Source organism: Talpa occidentalis, unplaced genomic scaffold (assembly GCF_014898055.3).
Source record: "Talpa occidentalis isolate TD23 unplaced genomic scaffold, MPIMG_talOcc4v2.1 talOcc4.7, whole genome shotgun sequence".
Classification (NCBI taxonomy): Eukaryota; Metazoa; Chordata; class Mammalia; order Eulipotyphla; family Talpidae; genus Talpa; species Talpa occidentalis.
This window is the reverse complement of record NW_023605083.1, coordinates 62834390-62851121: the sequence shown is the minus strand read 5'-3', so window position 1 is coordinate 62851121 and position 16732 is coordinate 62834390. Positions and strand designations below refer to the sequence as shown.

Genomic DNA, 16732 nt, shown 5'->3' with positions numbered 1-16732 from the left:
GGATTTGCTTGTATTGAGAAACTGTTAGTTATTAGGGACTGAGATTTTACTGATTCAAAATTCTGTCAAAACATGCATTCAGTAAATTTTTGATTCCTTATCTAATTGGGATGAGGATTCCTTGGAATGTAGATTTTTGAATCCTCTTTGTCTTTGCTGCATCGTTCTCACCATTTCCAGGCTTGCAGGTAAAGTTTTGCTTAAGCAAGGAAAGGTTTCAAGAACTCTAGTTAGCATTTTCCCCCTAAGTTACAGCTAAACATGAATGCATGTTTGCAGTAGTGTGATCAAGATTTTACCGTTTGGAGTTAGAATTGAGTTTGAATACTAGCTTCATTCTTTGGTGAGTAACTTAAATTCTTTGGACCCCCATTCTCTATTAGAAAAAGAAAACAATGTTGCCATTTCACTGAATTATTATGAAGATTAGGAGAGATAAATATGTCCATCGTTCAGCACAATGAATTGGTAAAACACTGTCCCTTCTTACGCAGCTGTGCTCTGGGGGCTGTGTTAGGCCTGAATGACCTATCTTTCTCCTATTGAATAGTGCTTGCATGGTTTTATAAATAACCTTCTGATTATTTTAATGACATAGTCAGATGCTTTGGGTGGTAGGTAGAAATAAAAAAATGCTTTGGAACATTTAGGGGAGAAACTATATTTAAAAATAGATTAGAGAGGCCAGATAGAGCACAGGGCTCTAATCCTCTTACCTCCAGATGACAACGGCATGTTTTTTCAACAGGTATCCATCTAGGTGTGGAAGGGGGAATCCTCCGTTAAATGTATGAACTTCAGCTGATAGAAGTGTTGCTATGTTCTGAGTAATCAGCAAGACTCTGTTTTCATAAAACCATGTAAAGTGGATCTGTATTTTGAGTGGGAGGATTACAAACTCACTTGATGACTGATTGCTTTAAATGTTTTATGGTGGAAGATATGAGGAGCCATTCATTATAGTACAGAGTTTTAGAAAATCACTCCCAAACTTAACGTACTTCTGGGTGAGAGAGGGAGGATTCTAGTCTGTTGGACCAGTGATGAATTTTCTCATGAGTTAAGCTGCTTCATGAGTATGTTGAAGATGAGTTCTGGTGTTTGCAGGTTACATAGTATTGACAATACCATGAACTTAGATCAGTTAAGAGAATCTTTTTATATGTTACTGCTGCAATTTTCTTTTGAAGTGAATTGGGGATTCAAGTTTTGTTTTGTTTTTCCTTTAGTAGTGTGATGAACTCTGGGTTTGGACATTTTTGTTTGTTTTGCTCAGGTGCTAGTATCATGTACTCAGGCAGAGTAGCAAGGAGTAAAGTAATGCATGCAATTGCAGCAAAAAGGTTTGCCGTTTACTATTTTTTTTGTCTGTTTTTTGTTCTTTTTTTTTTCTTTCTTAATTTCAAGGACCCTAAGCTACTGTCAATGGCATATTCAGCTGTTGGAAAACTCTCCAGGTGAGTAAACTCTTTTTCAGTGAGGGATATCCTGTTGGTAAACTAAGAAAAACGATGTGTATTTAATAATGGATGGAGAATAAATTAGTTGTGATTCTGAAAGGAAATGTATTTAATGGCCCTAGATGTTTAGAAGTAACTTCTTTGTAGAAGGAAAATGATGTGAGACACTTTAATTTACATTTGAAATTACGTTGCCATATTAAACGGTGGTCTTGAAATGAGATTTTGAACTGGATTTTGTCATAATGAGTTACTTTCTTGTATCCTGGAGACATTTGATTGTCTTTAAGTGTTCTTGTTGCTACTTACTTTGAGTCTTTATTAACTCTAATAATCAAGGTTTTCCTAGTGATTCTCTTTTCTGATATGATTCTTTATGATTCTGAGTGACTCTGCTTCCAAAGATGGATTTTCCTCTTCCACTTAGTATGATTTCCTCCTCCTCTTCCTCCTGGTGTCCTCTTCCATCACTGTATTTCTAGGTAGGGAGGTAGAGGTGCAGTGACCTCAGTGGCACCATGTGTTGCTGCTACCCCAGCGCTTCCACCCTACTGTATTGGCCTGTGTAGGCTAGGTCTTGCTTTCTGTATTGTGCAGGGAAAGGAGCTTTGGGGCTCAGACGAAAGCTACCCTAGATGTGATGTAGTGCAGGGTTGTCAGCAGTCCTTGTCTCGTGTCTGTTGGCATGAAGTAACAAAGCCCATCATCATAATAGCTTTTAATTTAAATAGCAATTTGGTCTTAATTATCTGTTTTCTTTATATTAAAATCAGAAATGTTAACTGAATGCATGGAATATTATAAAGAGTATCTATCTGGATAGCATGTATGTTAATCAAAGGTTACTTAGATAGTTGAGGAATTAAATATGTACTTTAAAATATTTGGTTCATTGGGGAGGTAATCTAATGATGCTACTAACATTGTGTTCAGAGATGAAAGTGCAAGTTCAGGAATATTTATGTTGTTTTGTTTTCTTCCATCTTGTGGAAATCTATGATAATAATGAGGGTCTTATATTCTCTTACAGTCGAATGCCTCATTTATTCACTAAGGATATAGCTCTTGTGCAGCAGCTTTTTGAAGCCCTATGTAAGGTAGGGAGATACCTGGAAAGTTTATGCTGTTTGGATGCTCTCCTGAATGCCCAAAAGGAGGGAAACATTATCTTTACTATCTTTATAGGAAGAGCCCGAGACGAGACTTGCTATTCAAGAAGCACTATCTATGATGGTTGGAGCTTATAGTACCTTGGAAGGAGCACAGCGAACTCTCATGGAGGCGCTTGTGGCTTCGTACTTAATAAAGGTAGGTCTAGATATGTGCACTACGGTGGCTGGCGCACGTACATACTACATTTTTAAGAACAAGATTTGAATTACCTTGTTAATTATCTTAACAACTAAGAGGAATGCTTACTTTCGTTTGGCTTATGATTTATGATTTATTTTTAGTTCTTCCTGATGGAAATCTGATTTTAGGAGAGAAATCTGGTGATGGTCACAGAAACTTTATGTTTAAAGTCTTCCATGTTGGAAAACTGCTATTAATGTCATGTCCTCCATGTTGGAAGATTTTTATCTTAACTGATAGTGAGCGCTCAAGTCCATAGATTTTAAAGGTAGCATCAGGGAAGATAAGCAGAGGGATTTTATATATATATTAAAAATTTTTTATATCAAAATAAGTATGTTGGAAGTCAGTCAGTACCATCATACCTACTTTTCCTCCTTCTAGTCCTTTTTATTTGGTTTTCATGAGAGTTTGTAGGAGAATTTTGAACATCTATAGATATGCAGGCATATGTACACCTGGTATATATTATACATTATAAAATAATATATTATGTATTTTCTTTAGTCAGTCATCTTCCATTTCTAGTGGAAAGACGGAGATTGAAGAGGGAGTGCTGTCAGACAGGGAGATTGAAGAGGGAATGCTGTCAAAAATACTAGTGAGAAGAATGTATATTGTGTCCTGATTTGACTGGCATATTTAATACATTCATATTGAGGGAATTATACAACATTGAGAAAGGTATCTGATGTCTGTGAAAATATCACAGAATAATTATGTACACTCAGAAAAATTCCTTTTTGGCAAGTAGATTGCTGTAGACTCCCTTTGCCAGCTGCTCTTGGTGTCCATTGTATATAACTCATGATCATATGTCACAGAAAAAAAGAATAGGCCTGGGCTTCCCCGGTGGCACAGTGGTTGAGCGCTGGGCTGCGAAGCTGCCTGCAGCCTCTGCAGCACCAGTTTGATCCCCAGCCACCAGGTGAGGGTCCCACATGGTGCGCAGACCTCTCCTGCCACCCACTGCTCCCCTCAGCAGTGTACTTCGGTCCTTCTGCCTGTTCTGCTCCCTGCTCTGGCTCTGGTGAATTCTCACCCTCCCGTGCTTCTGACTACCCAGTACTTGTATAAATAAATAAATAAATCTTTAAAAAAAATAGACCTGTTAGGAAGCTCATTTGGACACTTAAGAGTACAAAGAAGTAAGATTCTTAATTATAATGTATGTGGGTATGGTTATACTCTTGCAAATCAAATCATGTAACAATATTACCAAGCTAAACTAATTTGTTTCTTTTCTCATACTGCATTTAAGGCAATCAGGGTCCAGGCTAAATCTTAAAGACCAGTCCTTAACACTGTTGCTCTTTAAATCTCAGGAAGTGCTTAAAGATCAAGAACACCAGAATCCATGGGACAGAATATGTTTCTTTTTGCTGTCATCTCAATTCTGTTGTAGCTGGAAGACTGACTGGGTTGGGGTGGGGGAAGTACAGGAGAACAAACCTTTCCTGGTTGAACTTTGTACACTGTTAACCCTTTTAAGCTAATTGAATGTATTTATGTAGTTGAGACTGCTTGGGAGTCAGTTTTAACTGTAGAGTGGATATGAAACAGTTGGAGGTATTTTGCTTCAGAGTTGTAGGGATTCTAGGTAAACTCTGTTTCCTGAAAAATACCTGAATTTCACTTGTGTTACTGAGTTTGAGAGGTGGGGAAGCAGAGGTAATGACAAGAAACTGTCAAAGTCATTTTGGTCTCTGTACACGCACATCCTTGGCACAATCTTGGGACCATTTTTGGGCCGAGGGTGAGTGCGTCCTGAGAGGTTCTCTGATGGTGATCTTTGTGGTCTTGCTTTCCTTGGAGGAGCCTCTTAGATCAGAAATGTACTTTTTAAGTAATAACTCTGTTTAAACAGCTTTAAAGATATGATTAAAGATCTTGAACAAAGAGTTTGTCTTGATTTTATTTATTTGGATACATATCTATTGAGTTAGCAACTTAAATTTTGATTGTTGCAACTAATATAACTTAACTAGACTGAAATGAATTGTTGGTAATTGGAATTTTTAAAAAAAGGGTCTCTCTCTGTATTTGCATTTTTATGTCAATAGCCTGAAGTTCAAGTTCGACAGGTGGCTGTGAAATTTGCCAGCACGGTGTTTCCCTCAGATCATATACCTTCCAGATATTTGCTCTTATTAGCTGCAGGAGATCCGTAAGTATCAAAAGGTCTTAATTTGAATTTGGGTTTATATAAAATTTATGTGAACATTACTAAAACTTACGGTTGCCTGCAGTGTTCATTTATGGAATTTAGAAGCAGTTTGCTCAACAGTTAAAAGTATGACCCTTGATATGCTATAGACACATAGTCGTGTGTGTGTGTGTGTGTGTGTGTGTGTGTGTGTTTGTATCTATATAACACATACTGTGTTTATATTTATAAAATATACATAGGTTACATGTATATATTAATGCGTGAATAGATAATATAGAGAAGTGTTTATGAATTAATCAAGTGTAGATAGAACAAATTATGATTGTTACATAATATAATTATATCTCAAAATCAAACTGTAAGGAGAAAAAAAGATGAAATGTTTATTGATTCAAATGTATTTTAGTACTATGTTAATGGAATATTATCTTGTTTCTAGTAGAATACTAAGATTTTTAATGAGTTGTGTATATTGAATTTTGTTTTAATGATTATATTACTACATTTTTTTGGTATGATACATATTCTGAAACATGTGATTCTGAAGTTGGGACATACCTTTAAAAGCCATGAGTATATATAAATAAGTGTATATGTACATGTTAAAATTAAAATTTTTATCAAATCTATTATCTTTAAATCCATGAAGCATTTTAATATATTTCATAATAGCAATTTCATTACTTCAACTAGTGATTGGAACTTTTGCATCTTTTATGTGAGGTTCTTGCATATTTTTTTCTTTTTTGTGGTAGACTTAGGAAACTTCATCATCTGTGCTTAGGAATGGTTTAAATAAAATCAATCACTATTCTGATTGGTCCAGTATAAGCCCTTCAAACCATTTTTTTTTTTCCTTATAAGTTTTTAAAATTTTGCTATCTTTTTTTCTAACTTTATTGAGATATGACTGACATATTACATTATGTAAGTTTAAGATACACAGTGTGTTGATTTTACGCATTTTTATATCACAAAATAATTAGTGTTAACCATGGTATTAGCTCACACTTGTATCAACTCATAATTACCATTCTTTTTTGTGGTGGCAATGTAGGAACTACTTTCTTAGCATCTTTTAAGATTATAGTGGTATTATTGACTATAATCACTATGCTGTATATTAGCTCTTTAGAAACTTTTCATTTTTATAGCTAGAAGTTTATATTCTTAGACCAGCAACTCCTGTCTTCACCTCCTCTCCCCTACCCACCCTTGCTACTTGGAAATACCATTCTACTCCCTGTTTTTATGAGTTTAGCATTTTTGGCTAGAGCTTTTTTATTGGAATTTTAATTATATTTCAAAGGTTATTGCCAGGCCCCAATGTTGGCTTTTTCTTCTCATACAGTTGCATTTATATTTGGTTAAAGTGGCTTTGGATTGTTAATCTGTATTCTGGTGCTCTACTGTTTGTCATTTTTCTATCTTAGGTTCCTAACCACAGGCAGAGATCACAGACTCTGTGGCCAAGATGGCAGTTTACATTAGAGCTGTATTTTTGAGCCAGTCAGATGGACTGCCAGGCAAAGCTCTTGACCCACTGAGCCTTGTCTCTTAAGTGCTGAAAATTAGCTTTATTAAAGAAAACTAATCAACAGTTTTTCTTCAATTTAGTTAAAACTGTTCTGAGTAAATATTAAAAGTCTTTCTTTTTGATTTTACTCTGTTAAGAAAACTAGAAACAATTCAGAGGCAAGTAAAATAAAGACTTAAAAGAACCTTTATATGGTTTTTGGATAAAACTTTACCTGTAGGTAGTCTGAAATTGGTTTCGTATTTTTACACATTAATTTCATATTATCAGCTACTAGTTGTACATAATTAGAGCAGAATCCATAAAGGTGTAAGAGGGCGTAAGGTAGTGTGCATGGGTCACTGGAGGAGAGGGATTGACTTTTTAAAATATATATTTCAGTTTATGATTTACCTCTAATAAGGATAAAGCATAGACATAGCTATTTATATAATGAATCTTGTTTTTTTTCTTTGGGTAAAATTCAAAAGATGGATTTATAGGGTTTACCAAATCTCTTAAAATTTCCAAGAACTAATTTCTTTCTTACCATGTATTTTATGATTCTTTATTTGATAATTAAGGCATTTTTCCGCAATCAGATAAGATTGCTGTTCTTAACTCTTCAAATGATCATTCTCCAATTGGTTGAAATTTCTTTTTTATTAATGTTTGTCTTTCTGAAAGACGGGAAGAAGTTCATGGAGAAGCACAGCGAGTATTAAGGTGTCTTCCTGGTAGAAACAGAAAAGAAAGTGTTGCTAAGCAGATGCCTTCTTTCCCAGAGATGGTGTATTATATCCAAGAAAAGGTAAGCATTGAACTTCAGATAAATTAGTTTGAATCATGTAATGGAATGATGACAGTAAGCATAACATTTTTTTAGGTTAAAAAGTGTGATCATTTAACTTTAAACAGTATTAAAGTTTCTAAAAATGTTAATATTTACAAGAGGAACAAAATGAGAAAAGTAGAATTCTCCGTGTAATCTTGCCCAAATCTGAATTACTTAACAATTCTTTCTATACTCTTTAGTATCTTAGTTGTATTTAAAACTGTTTTCCCTTGGTATAACTTGCTTAGAAATACATCTTTTTATTTTTAAAAGCATTTTTTAGGGAATCATCAGTTTAAGAATGCTTCAGGAAGCAGTCGATTTTTACACTGAAATCATAAGAGAACATCTCATCTGCTATGCAAATCTCCTCTTTTCACACTCTGCTTTCTGCTGGTAGAGCAGAGAGAGAATAGACAGTCAGCCTTGTCCTTATCCCACTTTTTACATCAGTGTTTCTTTGAATATTCTGGGGGAGTGCCTTCCCCTCTACTGGAGGCCCTAGCTTCTTGCTAGATAGAAATCTTCAGGGAGTTGGGGTTGGGATGGAGCGGCTATGATTCTTTTCTCTGTCAGCACACGTACATATGGTCAGAGATAGATTTTCCCCTGCCTCCATGGTTAATGGGCATAACTAGCATGCAGTGACGTGGGATGACAGTGTCAGTAAATGCTTACAGTGGGTTATTCTTTTTAAACAAGCCAGTGAAAACACAAGGAATGAAAACTACTACATCTGTCACTTAGGGTTTGAGGGATATGTGCAGTTAGAAGGATTAATGGGAAAATGTTTTGGCTAGAAAATCAGTGACCTGTAATGTAGCCAGAAGTAGTTATTTTTGAGTTGAGGAAGGGTGTCTGCTCCATGTGTCAGTTTCTGTATTTGTTTTACACTTATTAGGCTTCCCATCGAATGAAAACACCAGCCAAGTACATGACTGGAACCACCGTCCTCCCATTTAACCCAGCAGCCTTTGGAGAGGTAGGACTGGCACAGATTTTTATTTTGCTTTCTTAAAGTTCTAAAAAGATATTCACACTCAAAGAGATGTCTGAATTTTTTGTGTCCTATGTAAATCCATGCATTGATCTATCATATACTTTGTTAAAGAAAAACAATATTTGTAAATGGTTTATTATATTTCATAATACTCTGTGCATATATGTAGCTCAGTGAGTATCTGAAAAAATTGGGTGCTCTGCATTGATTTTGACGGATTTTACAGCAAGTTAAGTTTGAAATTTAAATTTATTATTGATGTCTGGTTTATCTAGTTTTGAAGTTTAGAGAGTTAGATTAATTTATGTTTACTAAGGGAAGTTTTATTTAAATCATTGTCTTGTACTAATTAAATAATGAGATAATTTTGTTCAGAGTAAGAATACCCACAGTGAAATTGCTGTCTGCCCTATTTAATTGTCAAGGAATGCTGTTTCTAGAGGACTCCTTAGTAACCAGCTTACATCAGAGGTTTTGATGATGGGTGTTCTGTAGGTGATTTGAATTGTTTCCTCAAATTCATGTGTCAGAGAGATTATAACTGGAATTTCACAAGAAATAGATCATCTGACCTAGGTTTCTTTCTAGTGTCTGTCTAGCTTCTTTCTCCTCCCCCTCACACACTTACACATTTTAAAAAAAAATTGTTTTCATTATAATTTTTTAGACATTTTAAATTTATTGAAAGAAATTCTGGATGTATGAAAGCTTGTTATGTAAAATTTTCTCCAGTTAACATACTGAATCATTTTTCTAGTTTCTGTGAGGATTGTTCACTAACTTAATGAAATAAGCTTGGGGGGGATCAAAAGTGGAAACGGTCACTTTGAAGAATACCCTCCAACTTGGGTTTCTTTAGCCCTTACCACGTGTTCTCCCTTCTGTTTGCAGATCGTTCTATACTTGCGCATGTGCCTGGCTCACAGTGCAGGTGTGGTGCCCACCTCTCAGAGCTTGGCTGATATGCAAGACCACTCCCCTGCCATTGGACGCTACATCCGGACTTTAATGTCAGGCAGCCAGGCCACATCCTCCTCGTCCTCTTCCAAGAGTGGAGAAACCAATCCCGTTCAGATCTATATTGGTCTGCTTCAGCAGCTGCTAGCAGGTGTTGGAGGTAGGAGGTTGTGAGACTGAGGTCAGGTATGAAAGTGCTTCAGTGGAAATCTAAACTTTAACCTCAGCTGAAAATAAAAGCAAAATTATTTTCTCTCTCCACTATTGTAACTGAACTTTAAGTCTTTGTTTCTTTTCTAAACTTATCTGATTCATCCTTTGTATACCATTTCTCTGTACAGAAAGAAAGGCTAACAATAGGTAACACAACTGTACTTTGGAGGTGGGTGAGAAGAATAGGGCATCATTTTATAGATAACCTAGCTGTAAATTTCCTGTAACACAACTGTACTTTGGAGGTGGGTGAGAAGAATAGGGCATCATTTTATAGATAACCTAGCTGTAAATTTCCTGTATTGAATCACATACTGTATTAAGGTTACACTTTAAAGGAACTTAGAGGTCCTGTATGTTTGTCACTTTTCTTGAAATTAAAATGGCTCTGAATTCTTTTCTTTTTGAGGTTTGCCAGTCATGTACTGCCTGTTGGAAGCTGTGTCAGTGTATCCAGAAAAGCTGGCTACCAAATTTGTAGACAAAACAGAATGGATAAAGGTATGTCCATTGCCTGCATGTTGCCCTTTATTTGTTGTATTCAGAATTTTGCTTTAATGATTTTTGTCTCCCCACCAGTGTTCCTATGATCTTTTCTGCCTTTGGGTCATTTGGAAAACTCTTTTCATCAGACACTTAATGGGAAGCTTGTAGGTTAGTGTATTTCAGTTGTCCTTCTGTGTGGGAGTTGAGCTAAGTCATAAAAGTAAAAAATAATAAATTCTTTGTTTTTAAAAGTTAAAAAGAAGTAATAGATTTGTATAATTTAAGTTGAAAAATATGTAAAATACCTTCTTTTAATTACTCTCCCTCACTTACCCAAATTGTTCAGTTTTCTCCTTCCTTTCTCACTTGACAAATACATAAGGCATCACTTATTTATAAGTGGTATTTATTTATAAATTATTTATTTATTTATAAGCATATTCAATTTTTCTCCTTTTACACAAAAGGTAGCATCGTTTCACACTTTATTTGTGCCTTTTTTCACTTATGTTAGCCCGTGGAACTGTTGTCATAGAGCAATGGGAGGAGAGCCTCTTCGTGTAACAGCCTCACTGTTTGAATTGTGATAGTTTATTCTAGATCGTTACTCATGGTCATTGAGGGTATTTGAAGTTTACTGCAATGAACAGCCCATCCTTTTGAATATCAAGAAGTATAATTTTTAGATAGGTTCCCCAGTAGTGGAATTGAGGACATGGGCTTTTGCAGTTTTTGTAGATAGTGTACCTCCTCCTTGTAAGCATTACTGGCTTGCATTCCCACCAGCCATGTTAGGAGTGTTCTTGTCCCCTGGTCACACCAGAAAGGATTGCTAGATTTAGCGATGAACATCTTTTTTTTTTTTTTTTTAAAGATTTATTTTATACAAGCACTGGGTACAGTCAGAAGCGCGGGAAGGTGAGAGAATTCACCAGAGACAGAGCTGGGAATAGAATGGGCAGACCGACGAAATACACTGCTGAGGGGAGAAGCGGGCGCAGCAGAAGTCTGCACGCTGCCATGTGTGACTCTCGCCAGTGGCCGGGGATTGAACTGGTGCTGCAGAGGCTGTGGGCAGCTTTGCAGCCCAGCGCTCAACTGCTGCGCCACCAGGGGAGGCCCTAGCAGATGAACATCTTAAATTTGAGTTTCAGATAAACAGTGAATTTTTTTTTACATGTCATGTATGTGTTTGTTTTTTTGCACATACAGAGTCTCATGAATAGCAGTAAGGAGGAGATGCGTGAACTGGCAGCACTATTTTATTCTGTGGTGGTATCTACAGTGTCGGGAAACGAGTTGAAGTCCATGATAGAACAGCTTATAAAGACTACAAAAGACAGTCACGTATGTTGTCAGTTTTGTCTTCATCCTTTATTGTGGGAGAGTTTTACAAAAGTATCTAATATATTTTCAGTTTTTGTGTTCTTGTTTAAAAAATGAACTTAGAAATTCCTTGTTTTTATGATTGCAAAGATTAAATGATATAGATTTAATGGGTTCACTCAACAAATTTGAAGCCTTATGTCTGATAGGCACTTGGCTTAAGTGCTTGGATTGCATTGGGGAGACTATGTGCGAATCCTGGATACTACCTGTGCTCAGAAATGTCAATTCCTTTTCCTTCCCCATCAGAAACCTATCATTGTGCCTGTCCCATCAAAAACACACTGTCAGGACCACATGCTTTCAAATATTGCTGCCTACCTTGTGTTTGGAGATTTTAACAATTAGAAATGGGATCTCTTTATTGTATTTTGTTGGCAGTAGGGAGGACCTCTGCTTGAAAATTACAATAGTGTAGTCACATAAGTACTGTGAGCTAGAAGAAAGTGTAGGTCCTGTAGGAGTATGCAAGAGAAGCCCCTCACCCAGGGCTGGCTGGGTGTGGGGTTAGGAAATCCAAATCCTGAAGTGAGTCAAGACACAGATTAACTTTTTTTTTTTTTGGTGTTTTATCAATGGGAAATATGATTTATCTAATAAGAAATCCAAGAACGGTATATCCATCAAACCCAAACTGGTATTAGGTCCTTACTTTATACATAACCAAAAATTATTTCAAAAAGATTAAAAAACAAACAGAAGCTACAAAAATATAATTAAACAAAAAAAATTAAAACCACAAAGACAAAGATAGATCATTGACTATCAAAATTTAAAAGACAGCAACATTCCCCACCCCCTCGCCACAATGGACATATTATTGTAGTTTTTGTTTCCAGAAAAAAATTTTTTTAAAGATTTATTTATTTATGCATACAAGAGCTGGGGCACAGGCCAGAGATGTGGAGTATGAGAGGATTCACCAGAGACAGAGCGGGGAACAGAACAGGCAGACTGACTGAAATACACTGCTGAGGGGAGCAGCGTGCGAACCAGGAGAGGTCTGCTGCGCCATGTGGGTGTCTCTCTGGCCGGCCTGGGATCGAACTTGTACTGCAGAAGACACAGATTAACTTCTTATTAGGATTCTCTGTTAGAAACTCAAGGTTTCTCTTGTTTACACTTCTGATTCATTAGAGTCCAGTGGAATCTCACATGACCACTTCATTCTTTGACCTTATGTTTTATTGGAGGCACAGCTGTAATAAATGCATAGTTATTTCAGTGCATTCTTACCCTGTGATAGAAAGACAGACATATGCTGTTGTGTTGTTACATTCAGAGCCCGGAGATACAGCATGGATCCTTGCTTGCATTGGGATTCACAGTAGGAAGATACTTGGCTAAAAAGAAAATGAGAATGACAGAGCAGCAAGACCTGGAGACGACAGGTGATTTCCTGCCTGAGCAAGAGCAGCTCATTCAGAGTGCCACGGAAACGATAGGTGAGTGGCATGTGTATGCTGGCTTGGGTGTTGTAGTTCTTGAATAAGGTTAACATTTGTTTCATGCTTTAATTTCTTTTCACAGCATTGCACTATAAAGGTACAAGCTTTCTCATAAAATCTTACTTGATAGTAAATAAATTCTGTATTTTTAATAACAACGAAAGTACTCCTTTTAATGTTTCTATATAACAGAGATGATTCTGTCATGAAAAAAAATTTAAACATTAAGAAAAGGACTCTGCTCTCTTCCCTGTTTCTATAGTGTTTTATTACTGAATAAATTGCTTACTTAAGGAATTCTTTTGTTCCCCTTTGCTTATTCTTCCCTCCACCCCCCCACCCCAGTTGAGGTTGCACTAGTTTACAACACTGTGTGACTCAGAGGTTTAGGTTCACACCTCTTCAGATGTGTGTCGCGACACCACCCCTACCACCCAAGCATCCATATCCTCTTAATACAGTTCATTGGATCCTTTTCTCCCTTTCTTCCCTATCCATCCCCTTTGGTAGCCTCAGTTCTATAGCTAGATTTCTAGGGCTCGTTTTGGTTTAGTTTTGTCTGTTTGTTTTTGTCTCTTTATTCCTCATATGAGTGAAATCATCTGGTATTTGTCTTTCTCCTGACTTCTTATTTAACTTAGCATAATCCCTCTAGTCCCATTCATGTTGTTGCAAATAGCAAGGTTTGTTTTTTTTTTTAATAGCTGCATAGTATTCCATTGTGTGTATATACCACACCTTCTTAATGCACTCATCTATTGTTGGGCAGTTTGGCTGTTTCCATAACTTGGCTATTGTAAATATATTACTGAATAAATGTTAGTGTATTATTAACTGGAAGGTATTACAGACTTTGGTTTTGTTTTGCTATCTTTAAAAAGAGTCTTGAGTACATTGCTGGCTGCTTTGGATCACAGGGGTAATAGTGTATTATTCTCTGTTTTTTCCTAAATGTGCTCACAGGCTCGTTTTTGGATAGTACATCACCCCTCTTGGCAATTGCTGCCTGTACAGCTCTGGGTGAAATTGGCAGAAATGGTCCACTCCCAATCCCTAATGAGGGGTCTGGCTTTACCAAATTGCATCTTGTGGAAAGCTTACTAAGTCGAATACCGTCCAGTAAAGAAACAAATAAGGCAAGTCTTTTTCTTTTTTCCTTCCCTTCTGAAATTCTTTTATAACACTGGGCCAACAACCATCTGTTTACAGGTCACTTTCACTACACTGGGCAGATTCATAAATATGGAGAGGAGCTAAATCACAGTTGTAAAGATAATAGATGGCATTGCAGCTGGAGGAAGGATTTAATATGGAAAGGAATGATAAAGAAGAAAATCTAGGTGACTGTTTTATTTTGAGTTAGGGAGGATTTGTGTCCCACTTTTGTGTATACACTATTTGACCCAATAACTCCAATTTAGGCCCACAGCTGTTAAGATTTTTCTTGCAAAAGGTGAATAACAGGGTTAAATAGCATTTTAATTTCAGTCCAAATCCAAATCTTAATCTACAACCAGTTGTTTTTAAGAAGTCTAGGCGTTAGTAAGCCTTGTGAGTAATCTGTGGAGGAAAGAACATTTAAAATCTTATAGTTTTAGATAAAATTTTCATAGACTTTAAAACGTTTTGTCTGAATTACAAATGATTTAATGAACAGAAAATTCATCTCACTGCAATTTTAATAAACATGTACTCTTACTCTTGATCTGGCTACTACTTCAACTTTTTCTGAGATCATACAGTGTAGTTTTTGCTAGCTATTGCTAACCAACCATTGTTGAATACCAGAAATGTGTCAGGCAGATGCTAGGTGCTTCACATACATTAATTGAATCCTCCAGGTCTATAGTGAAGTATCTATAGTTCTGATCTTTGTTTTCCAGGTGAGGAAATAGAGTTATAGAGAGGTGAAGAAACTGCTTCAGGTCACACACCTGTAAAAGCTGCTGAGTTATGATTTGATCCTAGATCCTCTGGGCTCAGAACTTACATTTATAACTGTTAAAATTTGAGTGATAATAAACCTAGTTAAAAGTTTTCTTCTTTTCAGCTATCCACCATCTACCTTCAGTGTATTATAGACATAATTCTGTAAAATTGTGCATGAATGCATTAAACACATTGCCCTTCTCTGCCATCTCATTTTGTAAACATTGTTTTGCGTTAAAACTTTTACATACTTGTTTTTTAAAAATGAATCTTTTCTTCCAGATGAAAGAACGAGCAATTCAAACACTGGGATATTTTCCAGTTGGGGATGGAGATTTTCCTCACCAGAAGCTGCTCTTGCAAGGTCTGATGGATTCTGTGGAGGTATTTATATTGCTCTCTGATTGTTAGTCATGCAAACAAAAGCCATTTGCTGGTTGAAATTTTGCATGCTATTGAGATTTTAAATTGAACTTCTGTTGATTTATTTGCTGAATGTTTATTGAGTGCCAGCTTTGGGCTCATCCCTGTTTCAGGTATAGCCTTGACTAAATCACCTAGATAGGAGATAATCTTTTCTCATATTTTTTAAGTAAAGCATGGGCAGTTTGGGTCGAAGGGGAAACCTATGCACTTGGCTGGATTTGGTGAGCAGGTACTGGATCCATTTGTACTGCGGTGTGATAACTTAAGCTTCTGTCCTTAGACTTCTGCCCAGTGTGGTGAAGGTGACTATAAACAGATGGCTGCTGGCCCAGTGTGATAAGTGTCTTTGCATGAACTGACCTGACCCCTGACCTAGCCTATGTTTTATCACTAACAAAGTCACAAAACATTTTTGTATACCAGCCTCTTTGTGCTTTGAGCTTTTGAAAGACATGTCTTTCTAGGGTTGTTACTGTGCCTCTTAGAAGGCCTTCCCTGACCCCTCATATTATATTCTTTAGTATTTGTGCTGTCATGATCTCCACACTTTTTCTTCATAGTATTTATCCTGGTTCCTAATTGCCCACTCCAGTGAAGGCAAGGTCTCTTTTGCTCACCATTACAAAACAAGCATCTAGCAGTGTGATTGGTAATGGCAGGACTTCAGTGATGGGTAGAGTAATTAAGAGACATTTTCATTTAAGGCAGTGGACTCACGAAGGAGGTATAACTGTATGAATTATATGTCCTAGAGACGTGGTGTAGATTTTTGGAGATGAGGTTGTTCTTGGAACCTGAAGGATGTGAGGGAGGAGAGAAGATAGTTGGAACTGAGGACTAAGGCAGCTGAGTGGTGGAACCCATGTTGAATTCAGGTGTCAGGATTCTGAATTCAGTATTTTTTGAGGTGAATTTTTTGGACAATGATTGATACCCACATCAGGTTCTACCTGGATGTACTGACGTTATACCACTTGGGAAAGCTTATGAGGTTTACTTTTTCATCTTTTTCCTGTTTCAAAACCTGTGAGAAAGGTGGATTTTTTTCTAGTTTTGTTTAACTGAAGATTTGTCAGGATTCTTAACTTGCTATTGAAGCCACTATTTTAAGAGTTTGGAAGTACAGCAATGCATGAAGAGCTAGAAACGTGATGGAGAGAGTCAAGGATAAGAATGAAAAGCAGAAATCAGAGAACAGAGTATCTTCACAGTGTGCTAGGACAAAGGTCTAGAATTTTTTGTTTCTTTTAAATTTTATTATAGAAAATTTCAAACACACATGAAAATAAAATAGTAAGCGCACAATGAATCCTTATGTGCCTGCTTTTATTTCAATTTTATTTCAACCCCCTCTTTATTTCTGAAATGTTTAAAGAAGTATCTAGATTCATGTTATTTATAATTGCAGTTAGATAGTATTGTATTTGTTTGTAAGATCATCATATTGTTATTAATAATAGAAAACATGTAAGAACAACATAAAGTGAATCTTTAATATAGGACTCCCTGTGTGAAATAACTTTTCTCATCGTGGGTTGCCAACAGACACTTTT

General features: G+C 36.4%; 1 protein-coding gene across 4 annotated transcripts in view; it reads left to right on the top strand.

Annotated features, from left to right (window-relative positions):
- The window catches only part of ECPAS (Ecm29 proteasome adaptor and scaffold), a 92983-nt gene that overhangs the window by 46648 nt on the left and 29603 nt on the right, over nucleotides 1-16732 (top strand). For all 4 annotated transcript variants that reach the window (XM_037494526.2, XM_037494523.2, XM_037494524.2 and 1 more), the window contains 12 exons: nucleotides 1408-1457; nucleotides 2491-2557; nucleotides 2646-2768; nucleotides 4877-4980; nucleotides 7187-7310; nucleotides 8236-8316; nucleotides 9226-9451; nucleotides 9914-10005; nucleotides 11203-11337; nucleotides 12659-12821; nucleotides 13788-13960; nucleotides 15036-15137. In XM_037494526.2, coding sequence (XP_037350423.1) covers nucleotides 1408-1457; nucleotides 2491-2557; nucleotides 2646-2768; nucleotides 4877-4980; nucleotides 7187-7310; nucleotides 8236-8316; nucleotides 9226-9451; nucleotides 9914-10005; nucleotides 11203-11337; nucleotides 12659-12821; nucleotides 13788-13960; nucleotides 15036-15137 — 1440 coding nt within the window. The remainder of the gene's footprint in view (nucleotides 1-1407; nucleotides 1458-2490; nucleotides 2558-2645; nucleotides 2769-4876; nucleotides 4981-7186; nucleotides 7311-8235; nucleotides 8317-9225; nucleotides 9452-9913; nucleotides 10006-11202; nucleotides 11338-12658; nucleotides 12822-13787; nucleotides 13961-15035; nucleotides 15138-16732) is intronic.